Raw genomic sequence first — 23,073 nt, forward strand, 5'->3', positions numbered from 1 at the left:
GATCCGAGCCGCGTCTGCGACCTATACCACAGCTCACAGCAACGCCGGATCGTTAACCCACTGAGCAAGGGCAGGGACCGAACCCGCAACCTCATGGTTCCTAGTTGGATTCGTTAACCATTGCGCCACGAGGGGAACTCCTGCTTGTGTCCTTTTGTTTTTAGTTTTTGTGAGTGTAATGTTTGGTTTTGATTTGTGGTTGCCCTGTTTTTCAAGTTTGTTAACCCCTTCCTATATCTGCTTGCTTTAGCCTGATAAGTCATATAGGCTCAAACACATTCCAAAAAAAAAAAAAAAGAATCTAGATGTACTTACTTTCCTTCCCCACATTTTATGATTTTGAAGTCCTTTTTTAACATCTTCATGTTTGTCCTTTTGCTATTCCTTGTGTTTAATCATCACTTTTTTACAATAGGTTTCGTGGTTTTTTTTTTTTTTCCTTTACCACCCTGAGCATTTGGCAGTGGCAGTAGCAGGTGGGGTGTGTTCCCAGGGGAGTGAGAGCAACAGCAGATGATGTTCAGTTGTAGTGCCCTCTTCTTTGCCAACCTCTGAGGTGACTGGGGCTGCAGGTGGTGCCTGTTCACAGACCCCTAGTGGCGGTGGGCCACGCCCCCACTCTGGTGTCTGAGATAACTTCAGTGGTTTGTTCCTGCCTCCTGTAGATCATGCAAGAGGTGCCGTGCCACACAGACCCCTCGCTGCCCTTAGGCCACACAAGAAGCGCCTGGCCACCCGTAGCGCACACAAGAGGCGCCTGGTCACCGGTATCATGAGAAAGTGGTGTCTTGCTACTGGTAGCTTGCGTCAGAGGCACCCTGCCCTCTGAGAGTCTGCCAGTGCACAGGGAAAGATATTCCTATGTGGTCTGCCCCTCCTCCTCTCGCCCTCCCCAACAATGGTGCCTTGCTTCTCCTACGGGCCCAGACCTCCCAGGTTCCCTCAGCTGTGGTGTTCCACTCCCCAGCCCTGGCACACCACTCCCTAACCCCTCAGGCTGTCTCCACAGAGCCAATCCTGGTCCTGCCCCCAGAACCGGCCTCTCTCTGGAGCCTGAGTCCCAGTGCCCAGCCCCCACCGGAGCGTCTCAGGCTGTGGTGTCCCGGGGCAGTGGTGCAGATGACCTGTGATGCTTTCACTCTGCTTTGCCCTCCTCAGTCCAGCTGCTGTGATTTTTCTCCATGGCTCTGAGGTCCCTCCATCTTGGCTGATCTCCCCAGATGGAGGTGGCTTCCTAGGGTGTGGGTTCCTTTCCTCTTTAACAGCTCCTTTTCAGGAGTGCTAGTCCCATCCTGATTCCTTTTCTTCCTCTCTCTCTCTCTTTTCCCTTTTCTTCTACCCAGTTATGTGGAGGGTTTTTTCCCCTTTTTGGAGATTTAAAGTCTTCTGCCAGTGTTCAGTAGATGTTCTGTGCAAATTGTTCTACATGTAGATTTTTTTTTTTTTTGGATGTGTTTGTGGGAGAAGGTGAGGGCCTCATCTTACTCCTCCGCCATCTCAATCCTTCTGCTCAGCCACACTCTCTTGTTTCTTTCTTATTTCATAATTTTTGTTGAAAACTGGAAATTTTAGATAATGTATATTAGCAACATAGGATACTGATCTTGCTCTCATCATTATTTTTGCTTGTTGTTTGTTTAGTGGTTTGTCTGGACTAATTCAGTAAAGTCTTTTTCTCCTGCTGTTCGTAGCTTCTGATGTGGCTCCCCAGAAGGTTCAGCCTTGATTCATGGATATAGTCTCCCTGACCACCAGAGATGATAGGTGTTTCAGCTGAGTTCTCTTTGACGCCTCCTCTTCCAGCTTAACTTCTGGCTGGTGTACCTTTATTAGTATTACACCCAGCAGTAGCCTCCATTCATTACTAGCCAATCGCTCTATTGCTTTAATATCCCGAGACATTAATTGCTCCACATTCTGATCTAATTAAAGTCAGGTCCCTTCACAGGGGCAAAGTGTTGCTGGTCACTGAAGCTTGCTCTCATGCCATAAGACTCTTCTTAATTGTCTCTTTCTCTGGTTAAGTTAAGCATCTAGCTGATCAACTGTTTTGCTTGTTGCTACTAATTTGGAACTATCAGCTTCATCTTGATTTCTCACCCCAGAGCTCGCCATTGTTTTCCACAAAGTCCTTAGGCATGAACTCCCCACACTCTGTTCCAAATAAAGTCTGTCTTCTTAGGCGGAATTCCAGAAGACTCTGTTTTTCAGCCTCTCCCTTTGGGCAAAATCTCTGTACCACTGCACTGGAGCCGACAGAGGGAACTATGGCCTGTCTTTCTTGCAGTTGCACCCCTGTTCTACAACTGGGAAGCTGGGTAGGGGCTGCAGTCCCTGGTCCTCCCAGCTAATATTTTTGTAATGCTTTAGTTTTTGTTACTTCATTATGTTTTATTAGGTGTTCTGTAGTCATCATCCTCATAAGAGTGTCCACTGATGGTTCCGGGTACATTTTTAGGTCTCCCCACAGTTGTATGCCACCCTGGACAGATAGATAGTAGATATGCACTAAACACTTCTCGACAAAATATTGTTACATTCTGAAAACAGGTTAATAAAAAAAGTTTATTGGGTTGCTTCAAAGTGAACTAAAATGGTACTTCTTGAACCAGAAGGTGAAAACCAATCACCTGGGAATGTTGTTAAAAGCAGATTCTGACTGGATAGGTCTGGAATGGCCTGAGACTCTGCATTTTCACCCAGTTTCCAGGTGATGCCAGTGCCACAGATTGTACTTTGTGAAGCAAGGAGTCAAAAGACAGTGCTAGGCTAGGAAAATTCAACATCATAAAAATGTTAGTTCTGTTTAGGTTTATCTGTGAAATAATAGTATTCCAATTAAAATAACAAGGAGATTTTTTAAGGGCTTAAATAAACTGACTCAAAAATTCTTTTGGAAAAATAAATAAGAATATCCACAAAGTTCTTAATAAGCAGAGGACTAGCCCTACCAGATACTGAGACATGTTACGAAGTTATAGTATTTAAAACACGTGCATAAATAGACTAGAAGATCAAGAAAAAAAATGTATAAGCCATTTGATGAATTCTAAAATGTGATATGTATATGAATACGTATCTGATAGTTTTGATATTGATACATTCAGTTTATGATAAAGGTGACACTGCAGTAAGAGACAACATATTCAGTAACTGATTTGCAGTGACTGGGTAGCTATTTAGTAAAAAATAAATTTGGAACTATATGTTGTGGCAAAATTAATCCAGACCATGCAGATTTAAATGTAAATGAAAAACCATTAAAGACCTAAAATTATATACTGGGACTATTTTTGTTATGATCTTGGAATAGGGGAGACTTTAAAAATCTAAAATCCACAAACCCTGAAATCAATAATGTCAGTTATATACAAATAAAATTTTTTTCTGCCTGGCAAAAATGATCATGAAAAATATCAAAGCCAAAAGACAAATAACTAGATAAATATTGTATCTAATGTCACAAGGAACTAATTTTCTTAAAAAATTAATTAGTTTTATAAATTAATTAAAAAAGGGGGGGAAAAATGGGCCAAAGATTTAAACAGTTTACAGAAAAGCTTAAAAATCTCAAACATACGAAAAATGTTCTTCCTCCCTCATAAGGAACACAAAATAAAGCTATAATGAGATACCATTTTCCCTCTGTTATACTGACAAACATGAAAAAGTAAGATTGTGTTGGGAGAATGGGGAAAAGAGCAGTCTCACACTGCTGCAAAGTCTGATTGGCTTGATCGTTATAGAGGTCAAATAGCACCATTTATCATACACACACATGTGCTTAGGGCAGGGTTTCTCAACTGAGACACTACTGACATTTTGGATCAGGTGGTTCTTTGTTCTTTGTTGCGGAGGCTGTCCTGTGCATTGTAGGGTGTTTTGTAGCATACCTGGCCTCAACCTACTAGATGCCAGTAGCATTCCCTTAGTTGTAACAAACAAAATGACTCCAGCTATGGCCAAATGTCTCCTGGAGAGAAAATAGCCCCCAGTTGAGAACCAACCACTGCCTTCGATAAGCAAGTCGTTTACCCTGCTTATATACTTGCATTTTATAACAGATGTATACCCAGATTATTAGTAATCACAGCACCGTTTGTTGTAAGAGACTGAGAAGCTGAGCAACTGTTGGTGGGGCCTTGTTAACTTATGGTATATTCACACAATGGAAAATTATGCAACTATTAAAAAGAATGAGTAAATTCTTCATGTGCCTATACAAAAGAATCTTCATGATTAAGTGAAGAAAAAAAAAGTTGGATGAATAAATGTCAATAGAATTGACTACTCTGGGCCAAAAAGCTAAACATATAGGTTTGTGTGGTTATAGATTTCTAGAAAGATGCACCAAATCTAAAAATAGTGTATGCTTCTTGAAAGGGGATCTGCGTTACTGGGGAGAGGAGTGTGTACTTGTCATTGTGTACTTTTATACCACTTGAATTGAATGTATTGCCTATTCAAAACAATTGTTAACAATGGAAAGGACAATGCCAACTCAAAAATCCCTCTGTGGGTAAGCAATGAGGTCCTCTTGCATAGCACAGGGAACTATATCCAAGGTCTTGAGATAGATGATGATAGAAGATAACATAGCAAAAGGAATGTGTGTGTGTGTGTGTGTGTGTGAGAGACTGGGTCACTCTGTTGTACAGTAGAAATTGGCACAACATTACAAATCAACTATAATGAAAAAAGGATAAAAGAAAAAAGCAAAAATCCATTCAAAAGAAGACTAATTTTACTGTGTAGTAATTTTTTAAAAGGCAGTCCTCAAAAAAGTGGGTAAGCATTTATGATCCAGCAAGTTGTCTTCCAAGTATATAATCAAAATAATTGAAGGCATGAACTTGAACAGGTATTTGTATAACCGTGTTTGTAGCAGCATTGTTTACAATAGCCAAAACGTAGGAGCAACCCAAGTGTCCACTGACAGATGAATGGACAATCAAAACGTGGTGTAGATACATAGAATAGAATATTATTCCTCCTTGAAAAGAAATGTTGACATGCTACAAAAATTGTATCATGCTATGTAAATGAACCCTGAGGACATTTATGCCAAATGAAATTGGCCATTCACAAAAGGGAAAATATTGTATGATTCTACTTCCATGAGGTGCCTACTAGTGTAGTCAGATTCATAGAGGCAGGAAATAGAATGGTAGTTGCCAGGGCCTGAGGGGAGGGGGGCTGGGCAGTTAGTGTTTGATGGGTGCGAAGTTCTGGAGATGGATGGTGATGAAGGCTGCACAACAGTGTGAGTGTACGGAATGCCACAGAACCGTACACTTAAAAGTGGCTAAAATGGGAAATTTTGTGTTACGTATAGTTTGCAAAAAAAAAAAAAAAAAAAAAGACACGAAAATTAATTGAAATTGGTCTAATCAAAGTGTACTTAAATACAGAATTTTTCCAAAACAAAAAAAAGCCCCTGAGCAATCAAAAGTAAAACATATTCCTTAATAAAGGAGGAAGTGAGAAAGGAAGGAAGGGAGGGGGAAAAAGACTGTTTTAGACTGCACTTCGTGTTCTGAACTCGATGGAAGCACCACGATCTGTAAAGAATCAGAGTCTTGTGGTTTCACCCGCTCGTTTGAAAATGTAATCATGGTTTTTAGAACTACATTGAAACTGGGGAGGGACACCAGGGCCAGTAAGTCCCAGGAGGCGGGAACCAAGTTTCATTGGTCCAGGGAGCCTCCAGTCTAATTGGTCCTTCCCAACCCAGGACCGGGCCAAGGCCATGGCTGTGAACAAGCAGCTCCGGAAGCAGCTGGCGGAGTTCCGGGCGCCGCAGGTGATGTTGTACGTCCAGGAGAAGATCCGAAATGGGGACCTGGAGAAGACCATCAGGATGTGGGAGAGGAAAGTGGAGATCGCAGAGGTGAGTCACAGGGAGTTCCCAACCCGGTGTCTTCTGCCCCCTCACGTTTTTTTGTTTAGGATTTTGTTTTATGAGCTAAGAATACAGGCGTTTGGACACGCGATGTCTATGAGAAAGCTCAGCTGTTGCTTCAACTCTTATACCAAAATAAAGGATGGTTCCCCCTTCCCCCTGCTTAAAGCTCCTTTTTCTGGTTGGAGCATAGAGTCTTTTCAGGTTATCAGAAAGAAACTCTAGTAGTAGTGTGTTTTTAGTTGCTTCTTTTCTTAATGAATTATGGAAGCTTCTGAACCCCTCCTCCCATTATAATAATTTAGTGATTGCTCTTTTATACATGGAGAAACCAGGTTTTTAAAAGTTGAGATAATAATGGATTTTTAATATCCCTCAGAACCCGATTCCATGCATTTACATAGTTGCCAAGGGTGTTTTCGATGTTGACTAACCCGCAGCCTTTTCATATAGTACAGGGAGCACAGAAGCACCCTCGCTTCTTGTGAGCTGTGGGAGAGAAAAGGGAAAAGTGCAAACAATATGCTGGTGTCAAAAACCAGAAAGCACTCAGACTGCCGCAAGCCTGCTTGCACACTGAGGGCACATCAGACATCCTTAGAGTAGCTAAAAACCCACTCAGGTCACTTGGGAAGCTTGGCTCTGTTTGTGGACCCCAGCTCTGTTTTCCATAGTCCTTTCTCCTGCTTTTGCATAGTCACTTGGTGGCAGGGAAATAAATTCGCATCCAAACTTGGGCCCATCAGATCTGGGGCTGAGAAGTAGCAGAGAATCCCAGCAGGAACCTGCAATTTCTCACTTCATGGAACAGAAATAAGTTTTTTAGAAGAATCTTCCAGGCACCCCTAAGTGGCCTTTGTCTACAGCAGGCCTGCAGACACTGCCCCCTGCACAAGGTCATCTGTACCATCCTAGGACTGGACACGGTAGGATAGGCACAATTCTTTTGTCCTAAATGACCTTCCCCCTTCTCCCCCTCTTTCCTTTTTGCAGATGTCCTTAAAAGGCTACCGCAAGGCTTGGAATAAAATGAAAACCACCAATGAGCAGTTGCAGGCAATTTGCCCCCCTGGGAAATAACGAGAGGCAGGCTACGGCTGCACCAAAAAGTGACCCATTAAAGTAATCAGCCCCTTTCTAGTCATGGGGCCCGCTCACTGTTCCCTGTGCTGGCTAGTGTCCCCGACTCTCCAGCCAGGCTGCCTGTCACCTCCCAGGCCACGTCGGCCCCTGGGGAGGGTTTTCACAGCCTGGCCCTGGGAACCATTAACACTGAAAGAACCACAGGGCACTCTAATGGTTTGTCACTTGTTAGCCCACATTTAGTTCACAAGCACACAAGAAAGTGACCTTCCCGCAGGCAGGAGTGGGACAGAGGAGGGAGAGCCCGCCCAGTCTGTGCCGTGGGCCTGTCCGTGGCAGCCAGCCATGCAGCTCTCAAAGAGAGACACCAAAGCAACATGGTGAATGCCTGGCACTCAGCGTTCTGAGCTTAGTCTTCAGTTTGGAGGGTTAACTCCTAGACTAAGATCCAATTGCAAAAGAAAACAAGCACAAAGAAAAACAAGGTAATTGCTTGGGGCTGATGTAACCTGTTCTGACCTGCTAGAGGCCGGCCCTCCCCAGCATCCCCACCATAGTAGTCATAGTACATGGGTTGTGTGTTCACCTCAGTCCTGCCTAACTCCCTTAGACCCTTTTCCCTAAAGTCTAGACTTGCTTGAGTGCCATTTGTTGGCTGTGAATGCATGGTGGCCCTATTTTGTCCTTGGAGGTGTGCTTGGGACCATCCAACCTGGCTCAGCCCAGACTGTGTTTGCTGTGTCACGGCAGCATTCGATGAGTAGCCGGAGAGATGAATTGTGTTCTCCCAGTGGTGGAAAGAAGACAGGGGAGGGCTGGTCCTCTTGGTCTTGGACGTGATCCAGTCGCTAAAGTCTTCCACCTTGATGTACAGGAACAGGCCGGGGCACTTCTCACCACCTTGGGACAGGATTCCTCTCAGCACCCACAGACTCAGTTCCTTCAGCTGGCACATCATTGGGTTTCCGGGGTCCCCCTGTGACAAAGGACAGAAGGCTTTGGGTCTTAGAAAAACTTTTCTTTTTTAATATATCCTTGCACAATTTACTATCTGTTCTAGAAATGTTTTACACTGGTTCTCCCTGGAAATGGGGTAGATTATAGGATACTATCTCCAGTCTAGGCCACCACCACCGCAGATTCCAACAAGATGACCTTTCCTTTTATTGTACAAATTATTTCCTTTTATTATACAATCCTGCAGTTTGCCTGTAGCATCCTGGTTCCCATTTCGCTTCCTTGCCCCTTTCCAGTCCATCCAGAAATCCTCCCTCACTTTTGGTTTCTTATTCCTCCGTGTTGATATTTTGTTCCTTTCTGGTCTGGAATGCTCCCGCCTTCCTTTCTTTCTATTTCGTTTCCATCTTTTGTTTAAGCTGCTCCCTCCCACCCTCGGTCCTGCTAGGGTCAGGGTCAGGGTCAGGGTCAGGGGCTGTGTTTGTTCACAGCCTTTGCAGCCGGGCAGCTGCCTGTCAGTGCCCCTGCCCTGCCCCCTGCCCAGGCTCTCACCTGTCTCTGCTCTGGAGTTCTGCTGCGCGGATCTTTTCTCTTGTGAGGTGTGGGGTGGAAGCTGGCATGCTAGACATGGGGCCCTGGCAGGTTACCTAATTCTCTCTGAGCTCAGGTGGGGGCACAGTCAGTGCCTGTAGGTCCGGCAGAGCTCCGAGCACAGTGCCTGCCATACAGGATGCACTCAGTCAACAATTAGCTGCCTTGACCCTGGTGTCTAGAAAAGCCATTATTTTTATGTGAAAAACTGAGAAAGGCTGGAAGAGCAACAAGACAGCTACTAGGTATAATTAACCTCGCTTGACCCCCCACTAGGCCTGGCCCAAGGTCCACCCTGGTCCCCGAGGGGGCTTATCATCAAAGGCGAGCCAGCCAACTTTGACCTGTGTGACCTGCCTTGCTGGGGGGCCGGGCAGTCACACTGCTCTCACTGTTTGGACTGAGGCATGGAGGGAGGGGGTTTGCAGTCGGCAGTGGGGAACAAGCTGAACAGACTCAACATTGAGAAGCAAAGGGAGACAGGCTCTGCAAGGCAGCCCTAATGCCCGGTCGTCACACAGTCACACACATAGGGATGACATCCTGGACTTCGCTCCCTGCCTCTCATCAGATGGGAGGGAGTACTTTAGGGTGGGACTCGTGATTTTTCAGTTCTTTACGTCCTGCTTTCATCTGCTGCTGCCAAACAGCAGAGGGTAGAGGTTTCCTCCCTGAGTGTTGGCTGGTCGTCCCAGGACTGAGTGGTGGACAGGCTCTTGTCTGCCTGGGGCACAGAGGCTCTCTGGCCAAGAATGGAGTGATGTCCCCTCTGTTAACCAGTCCCACTCCCAGGTTGTTTTAACTGTGCTTTTACAGCCGGAGGAAGAAAAAGTATGTAATTCAGGACCAAACGTTTGACAGATGATGGTGTGGTTGATGTCCCCAGCCATTGTGTGGATTCACAAGTCACCATTCCACTTAGGTGTAGAATACGCTGCTTTTTCTCTTCCCCATAACCTGGAAGGCTGAGACTTCTGAAGCTCAAGCAGTGGAGATGAAAATTACCAGGTGCTCCTCTGGAGCAGCCCTGCCTCCTCTCCCAGGGAAGCGACCCCAGCATGGAAGAGCTCGTTTATTGTGTGATCTCAACCTTGACATTCAGCAAAAGCTCTAACAGTAGCGGGGACCAAATGGGTGAGTTCAGAGTGATTCTGCTTTTGCTGGGTTTCTGGGGACCCATCAGGGCAGACACTGAACCCGTGTGGTTTGTTCTACAAGGGCGAAGTGTGGCTTTGAGGACCTCTGGACATTAGAACCCATTTCCTAGGAGGATCCTGGGTAGACCAGTCACCATTTATTTGAGATGGTTTGCAAGCACAGTTCTGTTCAAAAACAAAGGACTATTTACCAGTGTACTACAGTTAAAAACCAGTCTCAACTTTGCAGGTGGTTTAAAGAGGTGATCATTCGAAGATAAGCAGCTTACCATATTCCAGTGAACCTAAGATGCTCTTAAAAAATTAGCATATTTGAAATGGGATGTGTCTTTTAATTGGTTCATTTCAGAGTTTAAGTAGCAGCATTTTTTATCTCTTGGTGTTACATAAAAATAATGGTGCTTTCTAAAACTGACAGCATCTAAGATTTGATGAAGTGTGGCACTAGATCGATGGAGCGGCTGATGGCAGGATTTTGTTAAACAGCTACGTCTTCTACTGTATTTTAACACATTCTCAGATTTAAGATGTTGCTGCAGTCCTCCACCTGGCAGAGAGCCCAGTACAACATAGGCAGTCAGTCAACATCTAACCAACTTTGGAACAGCAACCTGATGAAAGGCAGTCCTTCATGCTTTCACAATAAAATGACTTTTGGGAAGAAATGGCCACATGTATGTATTTTTTTTTCCTTTTCTCTAAAAAATTCCCCCAGGTCTTCTGGTAAAAAAATTTCCCCATTAGGGAATCCTAAAGATTCCTTTGAGGAAAATTGTTGATCAGCATCTTAGGCTATTTTAGAGGAGGGAAACTGCGTGGAAACCTGGCAGACATGGATTCTTGTCTTTAACATTTATTAACTATGCGGCCCCCATAAGCCACACTTTTTCCACATGTGGATACAGGTGTTTGTGAATTCTACACATTTTCCTGAGACAGTAAGACAGCCACATCTGGACAGCCCTCATCCGGGTGGAAGGCAGGCTTCTGACAGGAAATAATAAAAGATAAAGCGACCTAATAACTGATGAGCAATAGCATCAGTCTGGGTTGCACAGGAGCCAATACAGCAACCCCACATAGTAGGCATGCTCAAACCATTGCTGCATGTCTGGTTTGGACTTGCTCTTTCAAACTTTGAGCTAATGAAATACATAATTTAGCCATGCTTAGTCATGTCACAGTGGCTGGTTAATTCATTCAGCAGGTGCTATTCACCCCAGAGATGCTGGTGAATCCCAGGTGACCGTCCCTGCCCTCACAGAGCTCACCATCCGGCAAGGGGGTGTCCCAAGGCGCCCCATGAGGTGACCGCTGCTTACTCTCAGCAAGCAGCTTCTACTCCACCGTGTTCTTACCAAGCAGACGGAGTCGGTTTCCAGCTCTATGTGATTGCCACATCCTGTCTTCTGGATTTTGTTTAAGGGACACAGGTCGATGTCATTCACGGAGATTTTCCTCAGGATACTCATCGTCATGTGATTTCCTGTCTGGACCATGCAACAGAGAGCCCAAGAATGATTAACGAGAAGACTTCCCCCAAGTCAACTCAACTACCGCTCACATATCCAGAAGGGAGTGAGTGGGAAATGTTCGGAGAAACCCCCTTTTCCTCATGGAAATCAGAACCTGTGTCTGAGTTTTTTACTAAAAACTACCTTGCTTTGAACTTGAATGTGAACCTGGGCAGAGAACATGTTCATGTTCCTCCACATCTGTGGAGAGTGAATGCATTTCCTTGTTTACTTCCCAAGCACAGAAGAAAACAAGCTCGGCTCGGCTCGGCTCAGCCCTGGTTCAAGGAATAATGTCCCCCGGCCCCTCCATAACCTTGCACCATTTCAGGCTTCTCTGCCCATGTACTTTCCATTTTGGTGTAGGAATAGAAGAAATAAGACCAACTAAGAATGGCCTCAGAGAGGGCAAGCGCTGGGAATCTTGACTAAGCGAGGGTTCCAGCCCAACTCTAGAACCTTGGGCCACCTGAATTATTGAGCTAAGCCCTAGAACAGTCCATCCCAGTCAGCCCCACTGCTAGCACACACACAGCCTCCTCTAGGAGAAGGAAGGCATTAACTGCAGATGTAGGATTCCATCCTGCCACCCAGCAGTTCTCCAAGGTGGGTGGCATATGCAGCTTTCTGCCGAGGAAGCAAATGGGTTGGACCAGGCTGTTGAACTTTATCGCCGTGTCTGTCTTCAGCAGGGCTATGTTGTTTTTCATCGTTACATTATCAAAGTCCTCATGGATGATGATGGTGTTGACTGGATACTCTTCATGAGCAATCAGTTTTGCATCCATCTTAGCTATACCCACTATAGCGACAGCATCCTTCCTGGAGAGAGCAAGGGGATCTTGAGAAGCCAAGGCACCAAGGAAGCATCACACTTCCCTGTTTTCATATCTGTTATTTTTTTCAGTCTGAAGCACTCATCCAACTCATCTTCCCTGAGCTAATTTTTACTCACTCTTTTTTTTTTGTCTTTTTGCCTTTTCTAGGGCTGCTCCTGCAGCACATGGAGATTCCCAGGCTAGGGGTCCAATCAGAGCTTCAGCCACTGGCCTACGCCAGAGCCACAGCAACGCGGGACCCGAGCTGTGTTTGCAACCTACACCACAGCTCACAGCAACGCCGGATCCCTAACCCACTGAGCAAGGGCAGGGACCAAACCTGCAACCTCATGGTTCCTAGTCGGATTCGTTAACCACTGCACCATGACGGGAACTCCAAATTTTTATTCACTCTTTTGAACCGAGTCCCCAGGAAATTTTTTTCCCCATTTTATCGAAGTATAGTTGAATTACAATATTATGTTAGCTTCTGGTGTACAGCAAAGTGATTCAGACATATATATATACACACACACACACAGACACACACATACATTTACATATATATATGTATATATATATACTTTTTCATATTCTTTTCCATTATAGTTTATTACAGGATATTGAAATTGGCCCCCTGTGCCACACAGTAGGACCTTGTTTTTTTATCTATTTTATATAGTGTAGTTTTTCAGGAAATCTTTTCTGAACCCCTGGATGTATGCCCTCCTTTGTAAGCCCATAGGATCTTGAGAATTCTATCTTAATAGCATATGCCCCACCACCTAAAGATAATCTGTTATGTTATGGCTGATTATCTTTTTTCTGTACTTACTTATTTATTTTTACATAGTTGTAGTCACACCCAAGGTGATTCTTGACTTTCACACTTAACCTTTTTTTAAAGTTTTAATTATTTTTATTTTTCTCCATTATAGCTGATTTACAGTGTTCTATCAGTTTTCTACTGTACAGTAAGGTGACCCAGTCACACATGCACATATACATTCCTTTTTCTCACATTATCATGCTCCATCACAAGTGATCAGATATAGTTCCCAGTGCTATGCAGCAGGATCTCATTGCTTATTCATTCCAAAGACAATAGTTTGCATCTATTAACCCCATCCCACTCTCTCCCCCTCCCCCTTGGCAACCACAGGTCTGTTCTCTACACACTTAACCTTTTAATTCCAGCATCTATCTATATTATATACTTGGCACATGCACTTCGGAGAAATTTTGATTTTAATAATGATAGTCAATTGGGTATTTTCCCCTTCTCGGGAATCACCCAAGGAGCAACGATAATGAGAAATAAATGAAAATACCATAAAACTGAGAGACACTAGAGAACCAAACCTCACAATCAGAGGACAAGCTGACAGAAACAGCCCAAGTATAGAGGGTTACACATGATACCTACTGTCGCAGTCAGAAAAAGCTGGCCAAACAAGCTTCTCAGCAAATAAATGGAAAGTAAAGAAGTGAAACCATGACCAGAATGAAGGCCAGTATGGAAGCAGCATAAAGGAGAGTAGGGACCACAGAAAACACAATGAGGGCCACAGAAGGGAAAGGTGACCAAAATGAAATAGACATTAACAAAAGATTTTTAAAGACTAGAGAGAAAAATGACAAATATGGCAGTCATCAGACAGCCAGCAGACCACAAAGAAGATAAACAAAATAAACAGAAAAAAAACATTTTAAGATCTAATTTAAGAACATCTTTCAGAAATGAGAATTGAGTATACAGCATGGAAGGGTACTCCATAGCCTCTGGGAAAAATGACACAGAATGATCAACACTGAGACAACTCCCAGCAGGAAACAAATGGCTCCATTAAAGTAAATCAAGGAGAGTTTAACCACGGGACTCTTTACAAAGGTCTTGCAGGATGCTGGGAAACCACAAGGAACAGTGCAGTGTGCTGGGGTTCCGGGTAGCATTTGCAGCTTCCTGCCAAGACAACAACAGGGTGCTGGTGGGAGGGAGTGGTCAGACACAGCTGTGGGGAGTGGGTCACTTGGTGGAGGAGGCAGCCAGTCTTCAGATCCTGTCAGGGGAATGAGGGCCCTGACCTCACTATCCCCCCGCCCCACCGCCTTCTCATCTCTTGCTGCTGCTCCTTTTGGCCAAACCCAACTGGAATCCAGAAGACAAGAGCGCCCATTGGTATAAACCACACACGTCAGCCTCCTGGGACCCAGCAGAGTAAACAGAGTAGGGCGTGGATCTGGAGGAGCGTCTGGGGGAGATCCAGCATAACCAGTAAAGTTGCTGGACTTCAGGGACAAAGAAGGAATCCTTGGGCATCCACGAAAAAGTGGATTCAGTCATCTTAAGTTTGGTCCCTAATTTACTGCCTAACCCCAGGAACTTGAGAGAGTGAAAGGGCATACTAACAATAGGATATTATAGGTGGAAACCAGCCCTCTCCCGGGCATACTATGATGTGTGGTCTCCCACCTACAGACGAAAAAATCGGAATGCCTGCAGACTTCTCCACAGCAAGATTTAATATCAGAAGCTGAGGAGTAGGAGTGGGAAATGCCTAATAAGTCCTCAAATAGGAGCAGATATGGTCTATGAATTCTATACGTATGTGGTCATTCAGATTGAAGGGCAGCACAACGTTTCTGAATATGCAAAACCCAAGGAAATACGGTTTTGGGGAGTCCTTTAAAAAAGTACTTGAAGGCAAATTTTAGCCAGTTCTAGTGTTGAATGGAGAAAATCCAGCAAAGGGACTGTCGATATGCATGGAATTTGTTATAATAGGAGTCTAAAATTAAGACAAAAGAAAAACTTTTAAAGTTATAGATTGGAGTAGTAATAACCCTGGCAGTAATCACATGGTGTAACTAGAGCTGAAAAGAAAGCAGAGATGGGTGTACACACCAATTTTCTCATCTTTTGTAGGATCTAAACTATTATTTATTTACAGCTACTGTATGAAATAACAAGAGTGTGCAAATATGGATATGAGTCAAGGTAAACATTAAACTACATAAATAACCAATTAATTTTGGGTGGTCGTGGAGAAGGAGGGAAGACGTGAACAGACAGGAGTTCTGGTGTTGGCCACAGTAGCATCTAGAGAGGACTATCCAGAGAGAAGTAGAAGATTTGGGTGTCTTCCATGAAATCACAACCCTAAGATGAACACCAGAACACAAATTCAGACTTTCCAGATTTGTCAGAGGAGACATACAAGACAAAAGCCATATAATGAAAAGAAAAACAGGAAGCAATCAAAGCAGAAAAAAAAAATCTAAAATAAAACCAAAAGCAGGAGTTTCATTCTGAACATCAGAGCAGAAGGGCGTGCAGTAAGACAAAGAAAGGCTTTTAATGATGATAAGGAATTCATTGTACAGTGAAGACCTCAGTTATAAATATCTGCAGCAAGGGACACAATGTTCATGAAGTAAATTCCAGGAAATAGAAGAGGGAAAAGCCAGAAGCTTATAATTTGTCTCAGTCAGCCTAGGACTGATCAACTGGACTCCCTGCCCCAATTTTATATAGTAAATTGTACTCCAAGGACAGAGAATGAGCTTTTTAATTTACCTGTGGAAAATATTCACATGGACCACATAGTAGGCCACAAAGACAACCTCAGTAAATTCCTTAATAGATCACCAGGCAGTCTAACTCAAAATTTAATCGTGTTAGAAAACAAAACACCCCAACAGCTGGATGTTTTAAAACAGTCTTTAATAAAACCCAGAGTCAAAGAGGAAATCAAAACCAAAACAGCAGACCAGATAGAAAATAGCAGTGATGAAAATACTACACAGAAAACAGAACCTCTCTGAGGGCTGGTTGGCCATAGCCTTCAAGATTTAGGCCAGTTTTTCCACTCCTGGGTTATTCTTGTTGCAGTATATTTACATGTGTGTAAAATAACGTATACACAAGTATGTCTACTGCAGCATTTTTTGCTACTATTGGAAAGACTGGAAACAATCCAGATTTCCATTATTAGAGAACTATGTAATTATGATACATCCATTGTGGGATACTGGGCAGCTAGCTAATGAAAATAATGAGGTCGCTTTCTATGTCTTAATAAGAAAAGATTGCCCAACATTCATGACAGAGTGAAACAAACTAAGAGTGGAATAATGTGTGTGGTGTGCTACCAGTTTGTATTGGACCAAATTATGTCCCCTCAAATTCATAGGTGAAGCCCTACCTTCCAATGTGACTGTGTTTGGAAATAAGTCCTTTCAGGAGGTAATTAAGGTTAAATGAGTCCACAGGGTGGGGTCCTAATACAGCAGGACTGGTGTCCTTATAAGAAGAAGAGACAGCAAGAATGTGTGCATGCAAAGGAGTGGCCAGGGAGAACAAGGGAGAAGGTGGCCACCTGCAAGCCAAGGAGCGAGTCCTCAGGAGAAATCAAACAGCTGACACCTTGATCTTGGACTTCCAGCCTCCAGAACGGTGAGAAATAAATTTATGTTGTCTAAGCCACCCTGCCTGTGTTATTTTGTGGTGGCAGCCCCAGCAGATTAACACATGGCGGGAGTGGGGGAGAAAATTCTCTCTGTGTCAATAGATATGAGTCAATATGGAGAGACCTATGGGTATAGAGACATCCATGAGCGTATGGAGTGTTTAGGGAAGAGTGCCCGATAAAGTGGTGACAGAAATGGCCCAAGGGAGGAAGGATGACTAAAGAGGTGGTGGGGGAGCTGCTTTTTGTTATATACCCTTTGGTTCTCATAGTATTACAGGTATTTTCATTTAAATACATTATTTTCAATTGAAAAATACAAATCATCTGTTAAAAAATTCAGCAGCTGCAGAATATTCGACCAAGGGTTTATACTATAATGCATTTAGCATAATTAAGTTATGTACTTAACCCTTTCCTTCTGTGCTCTGTGTATATCTAATGTATAAATATGATACATGTCACATATATGTCCATATAATAGATAGATCTATGTGTAATTATAGATGGTATTCGTATACTACATATGTTATATGATAAGCTAGATAGAAGAGTAACTATATCATAATTTATCCGTGATAATCAGACATTACATTTCCAGGATTTTGTATGTAATTAATCATCCTAGGAACAACTTTATGCATAAAAATTTTCATTAATGATGATACCCAGAAGTGAAATCACTGGGTCGGAAAGGGAGATGTTTTACTAACAAAAGTTATTTCTTTAATAGCACATATAGGAGTTCTGGTTTGAAAGAATGCCCATTTGTTGTAAAGAATTTGGAGAATATAGAGAGGTTGGAAGAAGAAAACGAAAGCCTGTGTATTCTGAGCATCCAGAGATGGATGCTTTTCAAGGCTTTTCTCTACGTGCCGGTATTTGCGGCAGTCTCATTGTTAAGGCCCGGGGTAAGTGTTTTAAGGTGAGGGCCCCTGTCAGGACAAGCACTAGAGACCTCCAGGACCAAGAGTCAGTGCCGTCGTGGTTGTAGTAACATGCAGGGTGGGGGGGAGCGGGTAGTGGAGAAAAGATCCTTTCCCTTTGCAGTTAAGCAGCCAACAGCCCTAAGCGGAAGACACACACACCGCGCCAACCTCGGCACCTGCTGATTGTAGGACCCCCAGACAAACGCCAAGCAGTGGAGCTGGTAAAAAGCCCTGTGGCTCTGTCACCAGGGATCTGCCTCCCAGGCCTCCCCAAGCTGAGAAAGAAGCAGAGCCCCCCGCCCCATGCCGGTGCGCCAGCCTGGGCCCAAAGCAGAGGTACTGGCCTGTTCTGAAAGGCAGATGCGATGCTGAGGATCCAGAACTCACTGAGGATGCTGCCAAAAGCCAGGTGGGTATACTGGGAATCCTGCAGCGACACCACCCATGGGAACTCCTCTTCGTTGACCAGACCCTCCTCTGAAGTCTCCACAATGTTGCTTTTCTGGATGCCGCAACCTGCAGGGGGTGTGCAGGGGCCTCACTGCTGGGGCCGCCACTGCCTAACCAGACCTCAGGACCCCCTCGCTTTCCTGCTGCTTCCCCGCTCCTGGCTCTCCGTGTTGTCACCACTAATCCTGCCACCCTCGATTAGTTTCCTAGTGGGTCTTCTTCCCTATAAGAGACCCTTTGAATCTAAAAATCTTTGAATCTAAAAATAATGTTAGGCTGCCAATAATCACTCTCATCTTTTAAGTGCTCAGCATTTAGCAAATAATTGGTGTCTGGAACGTTTTATATACATCAGCGGTTCTTAAGGTGTAGTCTGGGACCTTTGGGCGTCCTTGAGACCCTTTCTGGGGCCTGCAAGGTTAAAACTATGAGCACACTAAGGCTGCGTTTGCTCTTTTCGCTCTCATTCTCTCAGAAGAGTACATGGAATTTTCCAGAGACTACATGATGTCTTCTTCACCCTGAGGGCTAATAGCATGTGTGAACCCGGATATTCTCATGTTTTAAATTTTTCCCTGGTTTTAATTTCTAATACGCTAAATATGGAAAGATATTAACTCCATAAGCAAAAACTCTTTGGGGTTCTCAATAATTTTTAAGAGTATACAGGGGTCCTAAGACCAAACGGTTTGAGAACTGCTGATTTCTATAACTTCATACAGTTCCTCCTGCCCTCCTAGAAGGGGGCATTGTCATTTTCAGTTTGCAGATAAGAAAATTGAGCTTGAGAACAGGTAAGCCCTTGTCCAAGTTACATGGCTGGTAGGATACAGGGTTGGTCCAGATGAATCCAAACTCCATACACCCAAGGTGGCTGTATTGCCCTGTGTGTATGTTTTGTAGTCATAGAACCATGGAGAGTGTTAGGATGATAACCAGGAAGCACCTTTTGAAACTCGAAGCCCCAGCTTGGGGCTCCTTTGCAGGCACCCTTGTAGGATGGGTGTTTCACCCTCCCTGGATGCTGACTCCCCCCACTGCCCTGTGTCCTCCCTCAACAGTCTACATGCTCTGTTCCCAAGTGTCCCCAGGCCAGGGCTCCTCACTGGACCCAGGGGTGCCCATCTCATCCTCGCCTACGCAGAGTGGGGTACAGGGGTTCTTGACCCGGCTAAACATTTCGTGTGCCTGCTGCCCAGCCCTTCCCAGACACCTGGGGATGGGGCCTGGGCATTGGTATTTTTAATAAGCTCCTCAGGTGGGTACTAATGTATATTTGGGGTTAGGAACCACTAGTGTTTCAGGAAGGTCCTGGACACACAGTGTCCCAGATCTGATTGACCCTCATGTTTTGAGACTTGGGGAGCGTCACTTGCCTCTCTGGGCCTCAGTTTCCTTTTTAGAGGCGGGGTAACACACGCCTCTCCTAAGAGGAGAGGTGTATCCCCATGACTGATGATACTAAGCCCAGTGTACTATTCTATCCCCCTACTGCCCCGTGTAAACCACTGCTCCAGTTGCCACTGCATGAGCACCCAGTGCTTGTTTCTAAATTCGTGGCCGTGGGAGTTCTCCTATGGTGTAGCAGGTTAAAGATCCAGCATTGTCACTACAGAGGCTTGGGTTGCTGCTGTGGCACGAGTTCGATCCTTGGCCTAGGAACTTCCATATGCTATGGGTGCTGCCAAAAAAAATAAGTAGTCCTGGGTCCTGTGTGTCTTGTGGTTGGTCATACAAGCTAACAAGTTCAGGTTATTGGTGGCTTCTTTTTCAGCCATTCTTCCAACTGTACAGAAGCCTTGCTAAGCTCGGGGCTGGGCTAATAGGGAAAGATTTCAGGATCCTTTCCCCACCCCGGGGAGGTCACAATGCATGGGGGAGATGGACACACTGAAGAGTGACAGTGCACAGAGAGACCTGAGACACAGGGAGTGTGCCTGGAGTATATAAGGGGGGCATGGATTCTGCCCAGAGCATTAAATCTGGGAGGCCTTCCTCCAGGAGGTGACCTCTGAGGTGAGCATCAGAGACAGAGAGTTTCCAAACTATGGTGCTGGAGTCGACTGAACCTTCAGTATAGTCCTTAAAGGGCCACGGCAGACCTCTCCGTGCTAGGGCATCATGTAACCAAACATCCATATGACTTGACACTTGGAGACTTTGCCAGAACAGTGACAGAGCTGGTTGTTAGCAAGAGGATGTCCATAAGGCCACCAAGTGCTTCAGAGTCACCAAAGACAGGAATTCCTTTTCTCCCCACCCCGGGACACTGGCCATCTTCAGTGAACGCAGCACGAACCAGCCCTTCCCAACCCAGCAAAAACCTACAGGTGTGTGATGACTTTTGTTTTTTCAAAGCTCTGGTTGGCTGGTTCATTAGACCTTATAAAACCCTTGAAAGGCCAGGATATAATGAGGACATCTGTCTCAGAGAGGAAATGTTTGCCCTGAGGCTTTTTATGAGGCACAGGGGAGGCCCTTGCTCTGTCTGTCTCCTTGGGTCGCAAGGACGGGAGTGGCTAGGAAGGTGAGGTAGTTCTCTTGACAAGTGTGTGAGCGCACGGGTGAGCGAGGAGGTGGGGCAGGGGGTGCTCTCTCCTGTCTCCCATCTGACTCCAGGAGGATGGGAGAGAGCCAGCTGGGGTGGCAGCAGGGCAGGGCAGAGCCCGCTTTACTCAGGTGCCCCCTCCCCAGCTGCCCCTTTCTAATCTGGAATCTTGGTCCTGGAGGTCAGGGAAGGGGCTGCGGCTGTCACTTCTGCCAGTTGAGACCAGGCAGTCTCTAAGGCACCCCCCTGCCCCAAGGGGTCAGTTTTGAAATAATGATAAAAGTTTAAGGATAAAGAACTTCAGAACAAGAGTGCTCAAGTAGAAACCCTCAGGGACCAGGCAAGGCCTGGGTTCCAAGTGTGCAAGATGCATCTCGGGCCCCATCCAGGCCTGGGGAGGACGTCCTGATGGAGCTGGGAGGTGGGCCCCAGGAAGAACAGGGCAGGGGCTGTGAGTGGGGAGGCGGGTCTCAGCCAACCTGCTGCCCAGGGGATCTCTCTGCAGCCTAAGGCCTCTTTTCCTGAGCTTCCTCTCACCAAGGATTAGCCCTGACATCAGGCTGCTGAAGCCACAGTTTCCTCCATCCACAGCCCATGCTCCATTTCTCTGCCTGGTTCCCACAAGCAACGCATGCTGCTGGGAGCAGAGCACTGTGAGTCACCAGCCCCTGAGCCCCTTTCTGAGCCCCTCTCTGGTCATCAAGGACCATTTCCTTTCCCGGGACAACCCCCCTCCCAGGTTCCACCATCGGCTAAAGTCAACACTCACTGGCGGAAGATCGGGAGACGCAGAGCAGCACCAGGAACATCCCTCTCATCGCAGCCACCCCCAGAGAGAAGCGCGCAGACACCATGGGCAGCTGTGAACACAGAACATCCAAACGCATGGGCTTTTCCTCTCCTCCCCCAGGTGGCGGTTTCCCCCAGGGTCCCTTTCTTTCCTCTGGCAAAGCTTCCGAGACGTGGGAAACAGACCTGTCACATCCCTATTTTTTGGTTCTGTGCGGTAAAGAGCCAGGGACCAGCCGCCCAGCACCAATATTTAGTGGCAGCTTGTAAGTGCAAGGAGAGGAGGCAGCCCACGCTGGTCAGTTTTCTCCACAATCCAACCAGGATCCCCAGGTTTCCCCCAGAGCTGGGTCTCAAAAAAGGGTCATTTTTTGACTCGTGGAATCCAACCCTTGCCTTAATCTGTCGCCATAAAATGCTCGTGAAAGAAGAAGCAGGGTTTCCATGAAAGCCCACCCTGGTTTTGCCCTCCTGCTAAGTAAGCTCTACTGGCTTAAGAGATGCTGGGTTTTCTTTTAACTGGTGACAGCTCCTACTTTTACTTAGTCACAGCCCTGGGAATTCGCTCAGGTCGCTGACACAATAGCCCTGTGCGGTGGGCACTCTCACCCCCATTTTACAGATTCAGAAACTGACACTCAGAAACATTGAGAATCCCACCCAAGGTCACAGCCGCCAAGTGGAGGAGCTGGAATTCAAAGCCCAGGCGTGCTCCCCCCTCCACCGAACCTCCAGGCCTGCCCTCGCCTCAGACAATGCACAGTAGCCCAAGGAACCTGTGCCTGCCGTTCTTAGTCACCATGTTCGGCTCATGACCCCGGGTGTTTCTTGTTGTCAGGATGGTTCTCAGAGTTGTTCGGTGAACTGCTCCTGCTAAAGGAGAAATGCACTCACTCGGGCCTTACACCGCAGAGCCCAACAGAGGGATTCCTTCTACCACCTCAGGAAGAGTGTTCCATTGTGGCATCACGGTTGCCATGGTGTCACCAAGCAAACGTCTGGACATGGGGATGCAGGAGGAGCCAGGATGAAAAGCCTGCCTGTTTCCTGAACTTGGCAGGGCTATTCTGGAAGTCTGGCTCTCTCCAAGTCTAGCCGAGACGACATCCCTCTCGCTAGATCACAGAGTCCTGTCCAGTTGTGGCTGCAGCCTGTCTGCCTTCTTAGTACCGCCCTATGTCTATCTGAGTCTCTCTGACTGGACAGGAGGAAGCCCACGACGTGGGTGGCTTGTTTTTTTTCAACTCCTAACAACATTCTTACACCCCCAGTATGGTTTCCTGGAGGCTCAAGCCTAGTTTTCTTTAGCCTCTTGGCTTGCGGGTCCACCTGGAGCTACCAGAAGGGCCCTGCCAGACCACAGGGGCAGGTGGATCTGCATTCGGGCCACTATAGATAGCTCTGGCTTCAGCGTAAACGCCACGACTGCAGAAAAGTGTTGACAGCATTGTGGTAAGATTTAACTCCTTGGAACCAGAGGGCTCGCAGGCTGCTGGGGCAGGTGCATAAATGCTGTTTATTGGACAGACAGATGAATGGTTGATGGAGTAAAGGATGGCCGGACAGAAAGCAAAGCCTGGCTAGAGAGAAGCTTCTATCTCTTCCCCTCACGGTTTCCCTGGCATCCAACCTATGTGCCTCACCAGCCTCCGTCACCTCCAACACCAAGGCGGTCTTGGCTTCTTCTGGGAGACGGAATGGGAAAGATTTTTGGCAGTGGGAGAAGCGGAAGTTGTTGATCCTTCACTCTGCTCCGCGTTGCAGGTCTCAAAGAGCTTTCACATAGGTTTTCATGTTCATGATTCACGGTCAGCTGCCAGGAAGAGGGAATTACCCAACTTTCCAGATGGAAGCGTGGTGCCTCCG

General features: G+C 45.9%; 2 protein-coding genes across 3 annotated transcripts in view; one reads left to right on the top strand and one right to left on the bottom strand.

The window, feature by feature from the left end:
• CCDC113 (coiled-coil domain containing 113) overlaps positions 1-10,359 on the top strand; it is a 36,873-nt gene extending 26,514 nt beyond the window's left edge. Inside the window, exons 8-9 of one of the 2 annotated variants that reach the window (XM_047792224.1) lie at positions 5,735-5,890; positions 6,896-10,359. In XM_047792224.1, the coding sequence (XP_047648180.1) occupies positions 5,735-5,890; positions 6,896-6,982 (243 nt within the window). In that variant the 3' untranslated portion in view covers positions 6,983-10,359. The remainder of the gene's footprint in view (positions 1-5,734; positions 5,891-6,895) is intronic. The other variant, XM_047792225.1, reaches the window with a different exon arrangement.
• On the bottom strand, positions 7,422-21,337 carry PRSS54 (serine protease 54). Its single transcript, XM_047791311.1, has 5 exons — positions 21,188-21,337; positions 17,765-17,936; positions 11,768-12,026; positions 11,049-11,180; positions 7,422-7,961 (listed from the first exon to the last, which is right to left on the bottom strand). The coding sequence occupies exons 1-5, from the start codon at positions 21,303-21,305 to the stop codon at positions 7,422-7,424; spliced, it is 1,221 nt and encodes a 406-aa protein (XP_047647267.1). The 5' UTR covers positions 21,306-21,337.
• Between the last annotated feature and the right edge of the window lie 1,736 nt (positions 21,338-23,073).

The sequence above is a fragment of the Phacochoerus africanus genome, chromosome 8 (genome assembly GCF_016906955.1).
Source record: "Phacochoerus africanus isolate WHEZ1 chromosome 8, ROS_Pafr_v1, whole genome shotgun sequence".
In the NCBI taxonomy this organism is placed as follows: domain Eukaryota; kingdom Metazoa; phylum Chordata; class Mammalia; order Artiodactyla; family Suidae; genus Phacochoerus; species Phacochoerus africanus.

What these genes read in the sequence shown, in the direction of transcription:
- PRSS54 (XM_047791311.1), bottom strand. Translation starts at nt 21,305, where the DNA reads ATGCGTTTGGATGTTCTGTGTTCACAGCTGCCCATGGTGTCTGCGCGC. An exon ending in CGTCTCCCGATCTTCCGCCA is followed by an intron (nt 17,937 to 21,187) that starts GTGAGTGTTGAC and finishes CACCCCCTGCAG; the next exon opens with GTTGCGGCATCCAGAAAAGC. An exon ending in GCATCTGCCTTTCAGAACAG is followed by an intron (nt 12,027 to 17,764) that starts GCCAGTACCTCT and finishes TGCTCTCTCCAG; the next exon opens with GAAGGATGCTGTCGCTATAG.